Here is a 15,404-nt window from a genome sequence, read left to right as displayed (position 1 = left end):
TTATCACTAGCGTTGTCAAGAATAAAAACTTGAGATTGTAATTTCAAATGTCCTTTTTCTGGAAAATATTTATTCACATTTAACTGGACCTCATTTATTAAACAAGAGCAGAACGAATTAGTGTAGGTCGGGATAATTCACGAAAAAATATTTTGCGATCTACACAAAATATTATTTTTGATTAATTATACGACAGTTGAGACACACCAACTGCAAAATATATATGCACTAAATTAACCAGAGATTTAAATGGTAAAGTACTGGCTTTTGAATATTGATTACCTTATTAATATTAATTAGCTCAATACATGAAATATTCATAACTAATTTAATAAGAATCATAACATGAGTTTGTAAGTTAAAATTGTCTTCCAGACTTTGAAATTTATTTTATGATACTTTTGATGCCTAAAAAGGCCAAAAAAAAAAATTGATTTTTCAGGGATGCTGAAGCTGGTGTCCCAGGGGTATATTTTCCAGTTAAATCTTTTAAAGCTTTTTCAAGTATTTAAACTTAAAAGTATTAATTTTAAGTGATTTTAATAAATAAAAAGTAGAGCATTTTACCAAAACAAATTGGGCACATTAGCCTAAAAATATATGACTTTAGCCAAAAGGTGAGTAGTTTGCATCCCTGTGTGATACTGTAGTGCCACACCAACTGGAAAATAAATAAATAAATAAATATGCACTATATTGACAACAATTATTTTATTTTTGTATCTCAACCTTTCACAGAACAAGTAACAAAAACAACCAAAAAAGGAGAAAATATTAAGCAGGATGACACAAACTCACACACTCGTTTCATGCTGTAATTACAAAAATGAAGAGAAACGTCACTGTTACTATGTGCTACGTGTCTTGCCGTCCGAGAGAAAGACAGGGGGGGTACATTAGGGGAGGATGAGGCATCTCTAAATATTTTACACGCTTGTCAGAGGTCCCTGTTAGTGTGCTTCTGTCCGCGTGTGTGTTTAAGTGTCATAGTTTGGGTTTTTGCGCAGGATGACGAAGCCCTCCAGTATGGGTGTGACGGGGATGTACTCCTCTGTGGCAAGTTCGGCTCGCTCGCCGTGAGCTAACAGCACCGGTGTGGTGTGAGTCTGAAAGCCTGTGATTGCTTTGGGTTTACCGGCCTGTCCGACCACATCCACAGCCTAGACAGAGAGAGAAAGAGAGAAATAAATAGAATTATAATCTCAAATGGGATGGAATACAAGCTTAGTACTTACTGACTACTGCACAGTGCAAACTGTATACTGCCTACTATTTTTTTTAAATAGTAAGCGAAACCGTGTGCATGAAGCAAAAATAAATGTTGCTCCTTGTGGTTGAATTCTGCTTGTTTAAGAACACCAGAGGAAATGTCATTTACTCGGGTCTTGTTCCCATGTGAAGTATGTCCGGAAACATATGCACACTGCTCACCTGTAAACCTTTATTAGCCTCCCGAGAAGTACGTTCTTCATCAAATGCAGTGCAGAATTTAGCCGCATCGCTTTTGTTTGTTGTTGCGTTTGTTTTTGTGTCAATTGTCACTAGGTAGTTGTTTGAGTAGAAATGTCACACACACACACACACACACACACACACCTGTCCCACACGGACGGACACTGGGAGAGGTCTGAGCTCCTCATCAAATGTGACCAACATACGAGGCTGCATTGCTGCCACTAAACCGTAGAGAACATAATGAGACTTCCCCAAGATTACTGCAGAGAGAGAGAGAGAGAGAGAGAGCAAATTACAATGTGCATAACATGACAACATTGAGTATATTGTTGATTTACACTATTTCACAAATGTATAAGAACGATTCATTTAGAAACTAAACATCACTATGGCAGTGAGTACGAGTACGTTTTACTGTAAACAATAGCAATACTGTCATGTGTGTTTAAATAAGCCCTTATTTCACATGAAGAAAGACCTTTGAGATTCTGTTTCTTTATTTATCATCTCTGGCGTGACACAGGGCTCCTCTATGTCACTGCATGTCATTAACACTGCGTGTATGAACCCACAACGACAAATAACATTTGCCATTACACGATCGTTAAATGAAAGTGAAACCGGAGCGCTTTGTGATCACTAAAATCATCGTTTATATTATTGCGGGAGTTTGTCGTGAACCTCCGTCGATGGCGCGTGCATCACAGCTTCAAGTCCAGTTCAGAAGTGGTTAATCTTCACACCCTCTTCAGGAGCTGCTCTCAGTGAGACGGCTGAGTTCAACTGAATGCGTCATTCATTCCCCTTATTTAGACAGTAAAATGTGAATTAAATTTAAAGTGCACAATAGACCTTTTTCACAGACTGTGATGACACGTTTCCACCTAATTTAGCAGCGTAAATCTAGCAATTTTTTAAAATGATCATTTTTTTAAATATTGAGTAATTAGAAATGAATTTTAGGTTTATAACATTATGCCTTTTTTCTTCCGGAAAGTCATTCAAATGTAATAGTGGATTTATTCTTTTGCTCTTGGAGCACATGGGCAAGTGCAAATAATATTTGCTGTGATCTCCCATTCACCGCTGTCGAAGTTTACCCTGCAATCGTTTAGTTCCACTTTCCAAAACCTGGAGTGTGAAAAAGGTCTATAATCGCAGTTATCTCAGACAATTATTGAATAACTGCGACAGGCCTAGCAGTGAATATATGACCATACTGAGCGATTTAAATAGATACATTTGGATAAAAACATTTGGGTAGATATATAAATATACTTGGGCGGATATTTACAGTAGATACAGTATATTTGGGTACATATATAGATATGTTTGGTAGATATAACAATCATAGTTTTGATGTGGATCTTCATTAATCCAATCAGTAGTGAAGAAGTGACGCTCTTACTGGTTTTGACATCGAGGAAAGACACAAGAACTGTGAGGAGTCCAGCGACTGCCACCTGACTCATGAGCTGTCGGTCACTGTGATACGGGCAGAGAGTCAGTGTGCCTTTACCTAGATGAGTCAGACCCTGAAAAGCACAAAAACACAATTTATAACAAATTCACCTGACACTCAAAGCTATGACACAAAATGACAACTCGCCAAACCACAAAAGTGAGTAAAAACAATGTCACAATTTCAAAAACAATCAAATGCTCTACTATGCAAAAGATTAGCTTTAGCTAGGAATCCAGAGTTGCGCAGCCCACCTGTGCGAGTCGGACCATGAACAGGTTGTTTGGGTCTTTGGCGTGATACTGCGCCAGCTGTCGGAGCATAGCCGCCAAACGCGCGTTATTAGTGCCTGTGGAAGAAATCAATACAGTAACCATGACAACTGCAGCTCATTCTGACTGGTTGTGACACTGTGTGATGTCATCAGTGTGCAGTTTTTTTGTTTTTACTGTAAAACGTGACGTTAAAATGTTTAAACGCTCACTCCAGCGCCCTCTGGTGGCTGCGTGAGCACTAACACAAGCAAACGAAGTGGTGACTGACCGCTGCCAACCATGCCCATGGCAAAGATGGAGTTGTGGGACACTTCCGGGTCAGCGTCGTGCGAGAACTTGCTGAGTGTGTCCAGAATGTTCAGCCTCGGGTTCGACACGGAGATCAGAGCGAGTGCTAATGGTACCGCCCTCCGTAACGTGGGCTCACCGTAACGCAACTACAGGGAGAAAAGAGATGCATTTTTAAAGTGAAACTATTTTTATTTTGACTGTCTTACAAATGCAACTCTCACAGCACGAGATGCTGATAATGCAACGCATGCACATTAAAAAAAATGCATTTTCATGGTAGTGAGTGAATGATTGCACAACACAGAAAGCCCTTTCTTGTGCACATTTCTAAATGCAAAAGTTAATCCAGCAGTCACATGTGCTCACCAGGTGACCAAATGTTCGTAGGGCCATTTCTGAGCCGATCTCTTCACCCATCGCGATGAGAGCAATACCCAACACTGCCACACCCTACAGGGGGCAGAAGAGAGAAGATGAATACTGAATACTCATTCACAAACACACACAACTGGAAAGAAACACACACAAACACACACCTGGTGGGAGCCCATATCCGCTGCCGTCTCCTTCTTGTCTTTGTCCTTTTTGTCTTTCTTGTCTTTATCTTCCTCTTTATCTTTATTATCGTAGTGCTCACTGCAGATGTGCAACAACTGCTGCACCTTCAGAACGTTACCAGAACCTGAAAGAGACACGATACACGTGTTTGTGTGTTTCTGTTGAAGGAAGTGCTCTTATATGGAGCGTGTTACTCGCAGATCGTGCGTGGGGAAGTTTTTGACTCACCTGCGTATGCGCAGATGTCCACCAGCGTGTTGGCAAAACTGCGGAAGGGCTCAGGTACGACCTGCAGAGCTGCTAACGTGGTTTCAATCGCCTCTCCTTTACCTGCATGCACACAAACACATACATTACGACTATATAAATATAGACCAACTGGACTGCAGTTGCCTGCAATCGTGTCATTTGCCACCGTAATATTTGCTTGATTGTAGAGTTTTTAAGAATATAAATTGAGTGATCTATTAGTGATTTATTTCAAACTTGAGCTCCCCGTCTTACCGAGGTGGTTTAGTCCGAGTCCCAGCGGCAGCCAGCGAGCGTAAGTGTCTTTAAGTTCCTGTTCACTCTTCTCCATGATGGTCTGCAGGATGGTGGAAGTGACATCACCATTACAGGAACCCACGGCGATCATACCGCACGCCAGCGCAGTGACACCAGCAACCTGCAAACACACACACAGTTAATCTAACACAGAAACACGCAGATGCTGCTACTGTATAAGGGAGGAATCAGCTGCAAACACACATGTACCTCCATGCTGGATTTTGAATCTCCCATGACAGGAAGTAGCAGAGAGAGAACATCCTCTCTGTTAGAGCCAGCGTACGCCAGACCCAACCTACACACACAGACAGGGGTCACGGTCGAGTTTAAAGGTAAAACACCAAAAATGTTCCAGGGTTCCCACACTTTTTGACCAATACATTTCCATAACTTTTCTAATCGTTTGTGACTTTTGGACACAGTAACATCATTTTATTAAGAGCAACTTCTGGTCGATACGGCTGTCAAATTAAAATGAGAAATATGAATATTCGTCGAAGTTAAGATAAAATGCCTATTTGAATGCTAAAGCAATGACGATCGCATTCTTGTGTTAAAAAATGCCAAATGTAGTCTGGGGTACTACAACTGTGGCACCAGCGCAACAGTGGTGTCTACTGAAGTGTTTGTCTCCTTTGTTTCACTTTTCACTTAACATTTGCGAATATAGACTGGCTAAATCTTTAGATTTTTATTTATATAATGCACTTTAGTTTAAAATGAAATGCACTTTTTTAACAGCCAGAAATGCTCTTTACAATAATTTAACATGGTGCCGAATGGTTTATTTGTATGCACTGCACGCTCTTGTGGACTACGGAAATGGCGTAAATGTAAAAACCTCGTGATTTAAAATTTGAATTTATTTAGAAGTTTGGTCATATTTAAGGTAAACATTTGAATTTCGTTTCTCAGCCCTGTTGACAGCCCTAACTGATGATAAAATATTATTATTTGGGCTAGGTATCAGCTGGCACCTCACGATACATATTGCACCATCACAATTCAATATATTGCGATACATCACAATATCATACTTTGATTCGATTATGAATCCTTTCCAATTTTATGTCCTATTCATTTGGGAATATTTCAGTTATATACTCATGTCTTATGAAGAGCATGTAGCTCAAAACATCATGTTTTGTCTCTTGGTGAGCTCATTAAATTGATTTGTTGTGCGTTTACATGATATGAATACACAAATAGTTTAATATAAATATCGAAACATGGATCTAAAGTTTCGATACAGTATCACGAGCGATATTTGATTGCATCGGCACAGCCCTAATTCACAAAAAATCATATTCAATATAGAAATTTCCATGACTTTTCCATGACATCTGGAATGTATTTCTATACATTAAAATGAGTTCATACAAAAGTTAACATGCACTAACAATGAACAACACATTTACAGTGTTTATTAATCTTGTTTAATGTTAATTTCTACACTTTTCACATTAACAGCACTATGCATTAACCTTATGAACTAACTTTAAAAAATTGCCGCATAAACAAACATACAAAGCCTTATAGTAAAGTGAAAATTAATTTCCATGACTTTTCCAGGCCTGGAAATCACAGTTTCAATGATCTGTGCGTGTTGTTTTTGAGTTACCCAAAAATGGATCCGATCCTCATGATGTTGCTGTTATGCAAGACATAATCTGAGAGCAGCGCCAGCGCGGGGTCGCACTCGTTACGAACGCCAGAGTTCACGATACCACACGCCAACAGCGCCCCCGACTGGAGAGACACAAACATTATCAGTCATTTGAAAAACATTTAGCCATTAATAGGATTCATCAGAACTAATATAAAGGAGTGTGTGTGGGTTAGAGAGTGTTTAATCATGTATTAAAATAGTAAGTATAATAATAAGTGTGTACTTTGATATAGTCTTCAGATGAATAAAGATATTTATCGATCTGTGTCAAACCGCCGTCCACGTCCCACAGCAGAATCATTCCTAGAGACGCTGCAGCACTGAGCATGCCTACGACACACACATAAAAACATTTTTTGTGAATCTTTCATCAAACATCATCAAAGTGAACTGAAGAGTTTGTCTATTGTTTATTTGCTCAGAGATGGTGCTGTTCTCACCATGGTCCTTGTTCTTGTAGAGCCACTTGTTTCCGTCCTCTGTCAGCAGTTTGTCCTGGCCGAACGCGGCATTAACGAAACCGTTAACAAACGAGGAGGCCAGATTCATGCGAGCCGAGTCCACCTGAGAGCTGCTGCCACCAAACCCTGAAAGAGAAACAGAGGGTCAATAAAACACATGCCAAAGACGTGCCATAATATTCTTAATGAGACGTGAATGAAGGTCTTACTGTTGTTCTCCAGGTGAGTTTTATAAATGTCATCTGGCACTTTTGGCTCCATGATATCAAGCTACAGAGGAAAGAATAGAAATTCAAGATGATCAAATATGCAAAAGCTACTTCATTACTTTTGGAGATAATGGGAGAAATGTACTTAATAATGCTAGGCGTATTCGTTTGTGTGTTTACCTCTCTAGCGAGGGCTAAGAAGTTGCTGTTGAGCTGAACGTTGGACATTATCTCTGTCAGATCTTCGTTATCCTCCACGTCTTCATTAAGCTCCAGGAACATGCCGTGTCGACCCAACATGAATGCCATCTGCTTCTGAATGATACTGCAAACACACACGGACATGTTACCATCAGTGGCAGAATAGTTTGGGATATATGGTCAACAAGTAGAGCATGGCGCTAGCAACGCCAAGACCATGGGTTCCACTCCCAGAGAACACACAAACTAATAGAATGTAAACCCTGAATGCTTTGGATAAAAGCATCTGCCAAATGCATAAATGTAAATGTAATATATGTTAGAGGTAAGTAGTTGAGCAATACAGGTTTTTCAAAGGTCGATTCAATTCTGATGTGTCAATAAATAACTAAAGGTCGACCGATATATCTGTTTTACCGATTAATCGGTACCATTAGTTGCTTTTTGGAACTATCGGTTATCAGCAAAAAATCAACACAGATAGTGTTCGACCACTCGAGGTCGACCGATAGTGGATTTTACAGATACCGATAACTAAGGTAGTGGAAAAGGCCGATAACCAATTAATCGGCTAATTAAAAAAATAAAAATCAATTTATAGAATGTTAAAACATTTTCTTAAGACTTTCCATATTATGACAGGCACAGACACAGCGGCTACAAGAGTCTGATATGAATAAAATCCCAGATGTAGCTTATTTTTCAATCAAAATCCCAATAATATCCAGAAAAAAATTACGATATGGTGCGGGACTTTTAACTATAAACATAACCCCAAAACACTCCGGGGACTCTTATTTTGAAAGGACAGAGACTTGGCTCTGTTACAATGGTCTATTTTTAAGTATTTACCAAATTAAGCTTTCTATAGCCTATATATGATATCCAGGTGAATAGTTTTGCCAATAACCGATAGTTCCAAAAAGCAACTATCGGCATCAATTAATCGGTAAAACCGATATGTCGGTCTATCTCTGAAAGACAAAATTAGTTGGTGATAGTTTTTGTTTTCTTCTATTTCTCTGTGGCCGGCACATTCTGATTTTCAAAGGTCGATTTAATTCTGATTTCTGTCTATAAATAACTAGAGGTCAACCAATATATCTGTTTTACCGATTAATCGGTGCCATTAGTTGATTTTTGGAACTATCGGTTAACAGAAAAAAATCACCACAGATAGTATTCGACCACTAGAGGTCGACCGACAGTGGATTTCGCAGATACCGAAAACTATGGTGGTGGAAAAGGCCGATAACCAATTAATCGGCTAATTATTTTTTTTTTTATCAATAATTAATAATAATTTTATTTATTTATCACACATTACATATTTGCACATATACAGTGAAATCCTTTTTTTCCCACATATCCCAGCTAAGCTGGGGTCAGAGTGCAGGGTCAGCCATGATACGGCGCCCCTGGAGCAGATAGGGTCAAAGGCCTTGCTCAAGGGCCCAACAGTGGCATCTTGGCAGTGCTGGGGCTTGAACCCCCGACCTTCTGATCAGTAACCCAGAGCCTTAACCGCTGAGCTACCACAGACACAGTGGCTACAAGAGTCCGATATGAATAAAGTCTCAGATGTAGCTTAATTTTCAATAAATATCCCAATGATATCCAGAAAAAAAAATTACGATTTGGTGTGGGACTTTTAACTATAAACAAACCCCCAAAACACACCGGGGACTCTTATTTTGAAAGGACAGAGACTTGGCTCTGTTACAGTGGTCTATTTTTAAGTATTTACCAAATTAAGCTTTCTATAGCCTATATAATCACCAGATGAAGGGTTTTGCCAATAACCGATAGTTTCAAAAAGCAACTATCGGCACCGATTAATCGGTAAAACTGATATATCCGTCTACCTCTTAACGATAAAAATAGTTGCCGATAGTTTTTGTTTTCTTCTTCTATATCTCTGTGGCCGGCAATGGAGGGTTTTATATTTTGGGGGTTGAGTTGGTCCAATGGATTTTAAAAACTATCAGCTGATTAATCGGATATCTGCCTTTTCCACCAGCTTAGTTATTGTTATCGGCGAAATATTATTATTAATTTTTTTATATTGCTTATGTGTATCTTACATGTCCTTGCAGGAAGTAAAGATGTTCTCCACCAGCTCCACGTCGTTGAGCATCAAAGCGAGTCGGAGGGCTTCTGGGTAGCGGTTAAACTTGCGGAAGATGTTTAGGGCACTTTTCAGCAGAGCCGAGTTCTCTGGCTCGGGAACGTAACTCACACAACTACAGAGAGCGAGAAATAGAGACAGTAGATCAGATCAGCAGGAAACCCAAAGATGTCTGTTCAGAGGGATTGTGGGTAAGTGTGTGTCTCCTACCTGGTCAGGTACAGGCAGACTTTAGCGTAGGCATTTTCATCAATGTACGTTTCCAGCATGTCGAGTCTCTCAATCTCCATCAGCAGGTCACATGCCTCGTGCTCGGCATTATGGGCCATGTTGTATGGAACAATCTCTTTAACGAGCTTCAGGAGAACTTCCTTTTGAGTTTTATCACCCTCCTCGATCTCCTGCCATTCCTTAGCGACCTCTCCTGCCAGATGTCTGAAAACACACACGTTCACACATCACTGATAGGTTGGTTTTAGCCTTAGATAGCATATATGTCAATTTTATTGTGATAGTTGTATACCTGACGTATTCGTGGCCCCACGACGCGAGCTCTTCCTGCGAGCCCAACAGACGATATTTCAAACACTCTCGCTCGGTGCTCATCGTCATGGCAAGAACCGACACCACGTCAGCGCAGAAGTGCTGTGACAAACAGAGTACACAAACATATGCTCATTGTTTTTTAGGATTAACATATAAAAGATTCAACACTTATATCTGACACACACCTTGTTCTCTCCTGGTGCCATGTTCTGATAGATCTCTTTAAGTTTGGCATAATGAGATCGGAGGAACTTGAGTGGTTTGGGCACTGAGGTCATAGAAGTTGTGGACGAGCGAATCTGACGACGCAATTCTTCCAGAGCCGGCCGGTAAAGAGACGTGTCCTTCTCCTGAGAGACAGGTAGAATAAAAACAAGTGTGACAACGGCCTGATATCTGACATTTCACAAGTAGCCAAAGTAAACTGCCATTGATGTCAACAACAAACAGCATTTACAACTCATTTATCTTCTGTAATGCATCACATTTCAGAGTGAAACAGAATAATCATCAGGATTTGATAAGACTGTGAAGTGGGTGAAGACATTGTTGGCTGATATTATTTTTCTCTGCCCATGTGGCATTGATGACATCATCAGAAAAGACAAGCAGTTTCAGAGATGGTTATTACATGTTGATGAACCACAGGCACTAATGAACTGCACACACAGGGCCTCATTCATGAAACTTTCGTAAATGAGTAAATTCTGAGTAATTTATGTGTAAAATAGACGTTAATAGTTAAAAAAAATAGAAAAAAAAAATGTGTTCGTTAAACGTGTATGTTAGTGAATTCTAAACATTCATAGATAGGGGGCGTGTGCACGTTCATTCACAATTATCATAATCCACGCCCATAAAAAAACGCCATGTAAGGAAGGCACCAGACTCGCTAGTAAAAGCTGTCAACATCTATGTGGAACAGTAATGAAATAATTATTATGACTGATTTAGCAAACACAATAGCGTCTCAAAGAAAGTGAGGAACTTACTGTCATCGCATGTTCTGGCTGTCATCGGAGGTTCTTTTGTGAATCACAGTCCAAAAGGTCAATAAAAATGGTTTGGCATGAAGCTTTAGTGTATAAAATCAGCAGGAGGATGTTCACCACCATTAACCTTCTCTGGTTCAGTTCTTTGACCGAAATGCTGTAAACTAAACTAAAGATTTGCAAGCTACGACAGTGTGTGGGTTTTTCTATTTTTTTCCCCACTGTATTGTGTACACTTGCCTGTGATGTGTTTATTTATGGGTTTAACAGCATTAGCATTGACCATACAGTACGTTATCAACTGAATGTGATTTATCAATGCCTATACTGAATTATCAACCTAAATTATAGAGCTTATATCAAATGAAGGAACTTTCCAACCAGTCACAACCTTTTCGCCCTATCCCAAGCACTTCTGCTAGAAAAACGATATATAATGTATGATGCAGTTATTATTTCAAGTCTTACACATGCAGGGTTCCCACTCTTTACAAGGCACAGTTTTCCAACGAGTGTAATATTTAAGCAAAACTATTTGGCCTAATTTTTTTACATTTAATTAAGCTGTTGAATTTCCGTATTCGACAGCTTAATTACATTTTATCATCAAAATGAATTAATAAAACATTTATTTAAATAAAATATAATTACCTAAATTAATTTATTTTTAAAATAACATTTTAAAGTGACTTTACAAAATCGACATTTTCAGTGTATGCACATTCATTTTGAAGCGTGCAGCACACGCAGATTATATATTTATTTCATTAAATCATAGCCTTTTGTGGTTTAATGGACCCTTTTCACAGACTGCGATCATGACGACCATTGTCATTATCTAAAGTTTACAACTCAAATGTTTTTGTAGTTAACACTACAGCCATGAAATAAAAAAACAACAATCATATTTTGCACTATATTGATCCTTAAACTATTTCGTCAGAGCAAAGCAGAAATAACAGCAGATGAGCGGAGAACGACGGCTTTAAGACAGTAAAGCAAAGATGTTGCTTCACAATGCGCAGCCGCCAACAGCAACACAATGAAACGTATGTGTATATTTGACGCCTATCCCGAGTCCCGATCGTTACGGCACAGTCAAACAGCTTTATTACGCTAAAATATTTTCCAGGATGCATGTAAATTTAGTTTGTACCAACTCAAAAACTTTCACGAATCTGGAAATTTATATCAGAACAGCTTTACAAATTATTTACACAAAAAAAAATTCTGCTCGTGTATCATTAATGAGGCCGATTAAGTCCAGGTGAATATTTATATTAAAGAGTAGAGGTTGACTGATTGTGGATTTTGCCGATACCGATAACTAAGGTGATGGAAAAGACCAATAAGCCGATTTGTAGAATGATCAAAGATTTATTTTGTCTTTTCTTACTATGACATTGATATTAAAAGTCCAAAATTAACAAAATCCCACAAGCAGTTTATTGTGCAACCAAAACTCCAATAATAACCAGAAAAATGTAGATTTGGTGCTTAACGTAGGACTTAAAATTAACTATCGGAAACTATCGGCATTTATTTTTGCCGATAACTGATAGTGTCAAAAAGCAACTATCGGGGCCTGGGTAGCTCAGCGAGTATTGACGCTGACTACCACACCTGGAGTCGTGAGTTTGAATCCAGGGTGTGCTGAGTGACTCCACCCAGGTCTACTAAGCAACCAAATTGGCCCGGTTGCTAGGGAGGGTAGAGTCACATGGGGTAACCTCCTCGTGGTCGTGATTAGTGGTTCTCGCTCTCAGTGGGGCGTGTGGTAAGTTGTGTGTGGATTGCGGAGAGTAGCATGAGCCTCCACATGCTGCGAGTCTCCGCGGTGTCATGCACAACGAGTCACGTGATAAGATGCGCGGACTGACGGTCTCAGAAGCGGAGGCAACTGAGACTTGTCCTCTGCCACCCGGATTGAGGTGCGTAACCGCGCCACCACGAGGACCTACTAAGTAGTGGGAATTGGGCATTCCAAACTGGGAGAAAAGGGGAGGAGAAAAAAAAAAAAAAACTATCGGCACCGATTAATCGGTAAAACCGATATATTGGTCTACCTCGTGTAAAACTTCTAGTTCCATTCTGATTTCATTTCGTCTTAAAAAACACATGAAACAAACATTTCTGAGTAAGAGTTTACATGCAAATAAATAAGCAAGCAACACCACCACCCCCAACCTCAACTCACACCGAGTCTTTCCACAAGCATCTCCAGCTCTTCCTGTAGCTGTTTGTCTTCTTCTGACTGCAAAAGCACACACAAAAAAAGGTTTTTACACACTGAACAATAATTTATATCACAGACACCTTTACTTACCGCCTCAATTAATGCTAATTAGAATTATAATAATTATAATCTGCTAAACGACTAAATGTAAAATAATTAGACTAACCTTAACACAAGCCTTAACCCTAAAAGAAAACTTCAAGTTACAGAATTAAACAAATAATATTATTACTTAGTTTACCTATGATAGGTCCCCAAAGGGAGTCTTTTTGTCATACTTGTGAGCTAATTCAACAGTATAAACACGTTTATTACCTAAATGGGAACTTCTAGTGTTTTATGTATACACATATCTCAGAATATCAGGGATCAGTGAGGTCTATTCATCTACACATCAAATCAGATCAATAATATCACGTCTGAGATCACTGAAGCGCATCTATTTATCTATACGTAGAATCACTGAATCAATAAATATGTTTATAACATATTTATAGCATATTTATGCCTGAAGTACCTACAGTTCTATTTACTAAAGCTATTGCTAATATTCATGTCTTTTAAAGAGTATTGTAATTATTCGGATTGATAATAAATGATAAATAATGAATAATTATGCTGGTTTTGAATGATTGTGAGTGTTTGGCCTGCAGGGTGACTCAGGCGGATTCAAACTGTGTCTGTAAAGTGTGTGTTTTTCTCTCTTTTACCAGCTCCTGCTCCTCTTTCTTCTCCTTCTCTTTGCCCGCCGGTTGTTTGTCCTTCTCCTCCTTGATTTCGGTCTGCTTTTTCTGTTTTTTCGCGGTTTCCTCCATGATTTTACTGCGGATGTTTCTTCGGACGAGAGTCTTCTCTGCTGATGCGGTTTCTTCTTCTGCGGCTGTTGTGTATGAGACAGCGCCGCTCTACTGACACCTGTCGACCGTACTGAGTACTGCAGCTCACTACTGACACCTGTTGACCGTACTGAGTACTGCAACTCACTACTGACACCTCTCGACCGTACTGAGTACTGCAGCTCACTACTGACACCTCTCGACCGTACTGAGTACTGCAGCTCACTACTGACACCTGTCGATCGCACTGAGTACTGCAGCTCACTACTGACACCTGTCGACCGCACTGAGTACTGCAGCTCACTACTGACACCTGTCGACTGCACTGAGTACTGCAGTTCACTACTGACACCTGTCGACCGCACTGAGTACTGCACTTTATTACACATCACCCGCCCGCACTCAGAAGAACTGTCAAAGTAAAATTTCAGTTTCAATTTTAAACCTTGTGCGACCATTCGGGACATTTTAGTCTTTTTCATTTTTCAAAACAGTTACACTCAGGACCTTCAGGACAAAAATGTCCCCATTTAAAACTGCAATATTTGATCCCAGTGCCATTAAAGCATAAAATCCTGAATTCTATGATATTAATCAAATCAAATCACTTTATTGTCACTCAACCATATACACAAGTGCAACAGTGTGTGAAAGTCTTGGGTGCAGTTCCGAGCAACATAGCAGTCATGACAGTGATGAGACATATACCAATTTACAATAAACAGATTTACACATCTCAATTTACATATCTAATAAACACATAATTACACACAACACAATATACAATAATAATATACAATGTACATTATACAATACACACAATATAGAATACACATATAAACAATATAGAATACACAGTATACAATAAAAATAGTATATATAAAATATACAGTATGTTGTATTGTACTGTATTGACATTCAGGCTGTCGGTTGATAGTCAGTTGCCAGTGTGTTGTTAAGAGAGAATATAATTTATGACAGTCCAGTGTGAGATAATAAGAGTAATAAAGTGCAGTGCTGATGTATATTGATCATGAGAGATCAAAAGTTCAAAAGTCTGATTGCTTGGGGGAAGAAGCTGTCATGGAGTCGGCTGGTGCGGGTCCTGATGCTGCGATACCACCTGCCTGATGGTAGCAGTGAGAACAGCCCATGGCTCGGGTGGCTGGAGTCTCTGATGATCCTCCGAGCTTTTTTCACACACCGCCTGGTGTATATGTCCTGGAGGGAGGGAAGCTCACCTCCGATGATGTGTCTGGCAGTTCGCACCACCCTTTGCAGTGTTTTGCGGTTGTGGGCGGTGCTATTGCCGTACCAGGCGGAGATACAGCCAGTCAGGATGCTCTCCACAGTGCAGGTGTAGAACCGTGTGAGGATGTGGCGGTTCATTCCAAACTTCCTCAGCCGTCTCAGGAAGAAGAGGCGCTGATGAGCCTTCTTCACAACGACTTCAGTGTGGATGGACCATGTGAGTTCCTCAGTGATGTGGACACCCAGGAACTTGAAGCTGCTGACTCTCTCCACTGGTGCTCCATT

At 39.7% G+C, this 15,404-nt stretch overlaps 1 protein-coding gene across 1 annotated transcript; it reads right to left on the bottom strand.

Moving 5' to 3' along the window:
- Nucleotides 1-692: 692 nt before the first annotated feature.
- Nucleotides 693-13,913, bottom strand: LOC127422583 (26S proteasome non-ATPase regulatory subunit 2-like). The gene is made up of 21 exons (XM_051666233.1): nt 13,743-13,913; nt 12,994-13,050; nt 9,990-10,154; nt 9,782-9,903; nt 9,469-9,693; nt 9,215-9,373; nt 7,110-7,254; nt 6,930-6,990; nt 6,700-6,846; nt 6,483-6,589; nt 6,212-6,339; nt 4,798-4,885; nt 4,546-4,708; nt 4,270-4,371; nt 4,020-4,165; nt 3,850-3,933; nt 3,461-3,629; nt 3,172-3,266; nt 2,864-2,990; nt 1,597-1,715; nt 693-1,160 (listed from the first exon to the last, which is right to left on the bottom strand). Exons 1-21 carry the CDS (start codon nt 13,845-13,847, stop codon nt 978-980), a joined length of 2,697 nt encoding a protein of 898 aa, XP_051522193.1. The 5' UTR covers nt 13,848-13,913; the 3' UTR covers nt 693-977.
- Between the last annotated feature and the right edge of the window lie 1,491 nt (nt 13,914-15,404).

The sequence above is a fragment of the Myxocyprinus asiaticus genome, chromosome 31 (genome assembly GCF_019703515.2).
Source record: "Myxocyprinus asiaticus isolate MX2 ecotype Aquarium Trade chromosome 31, UBuf_Myxa_2, whole genome shotgun sequence".
NCBI classification, from domain to species: domain Eukaryota; kingdom Metazoa; phylum Chordata; class Actinopteri; order Cypriniformes; family Catostomidae; genus Myxocyprinus; species Myxocyprinus asiaticus.
Note: the sequence above shows the minus strand (reverse complement) of the source record. Positions and strands in the feature narration are given on the sequence as shown.

Coding starts and splice junctions, on each gene's coding strand:
- LOC127422583 (XM_051666233.1), bottom strand. CDS start 13,847: ATGGAGGAAACCGCGAAAAAACAGAAAAAGCAGACCGAAATCAAGGAG. Junction 4,709..4,797: donor ATTCAAAATCCAGCATGGAG/GTACATGTGTGT, acceptor GTGTGTTTGCAG/GTTGCTGGTGTCACTGCGCT. Junction 3,630..3,849: donor TACGAACATTTGGTCACCTG/GTGAGCACATGT, acceptor TTCTCCCTGTAG/TTGCGTTACGGTGAGCCCAC.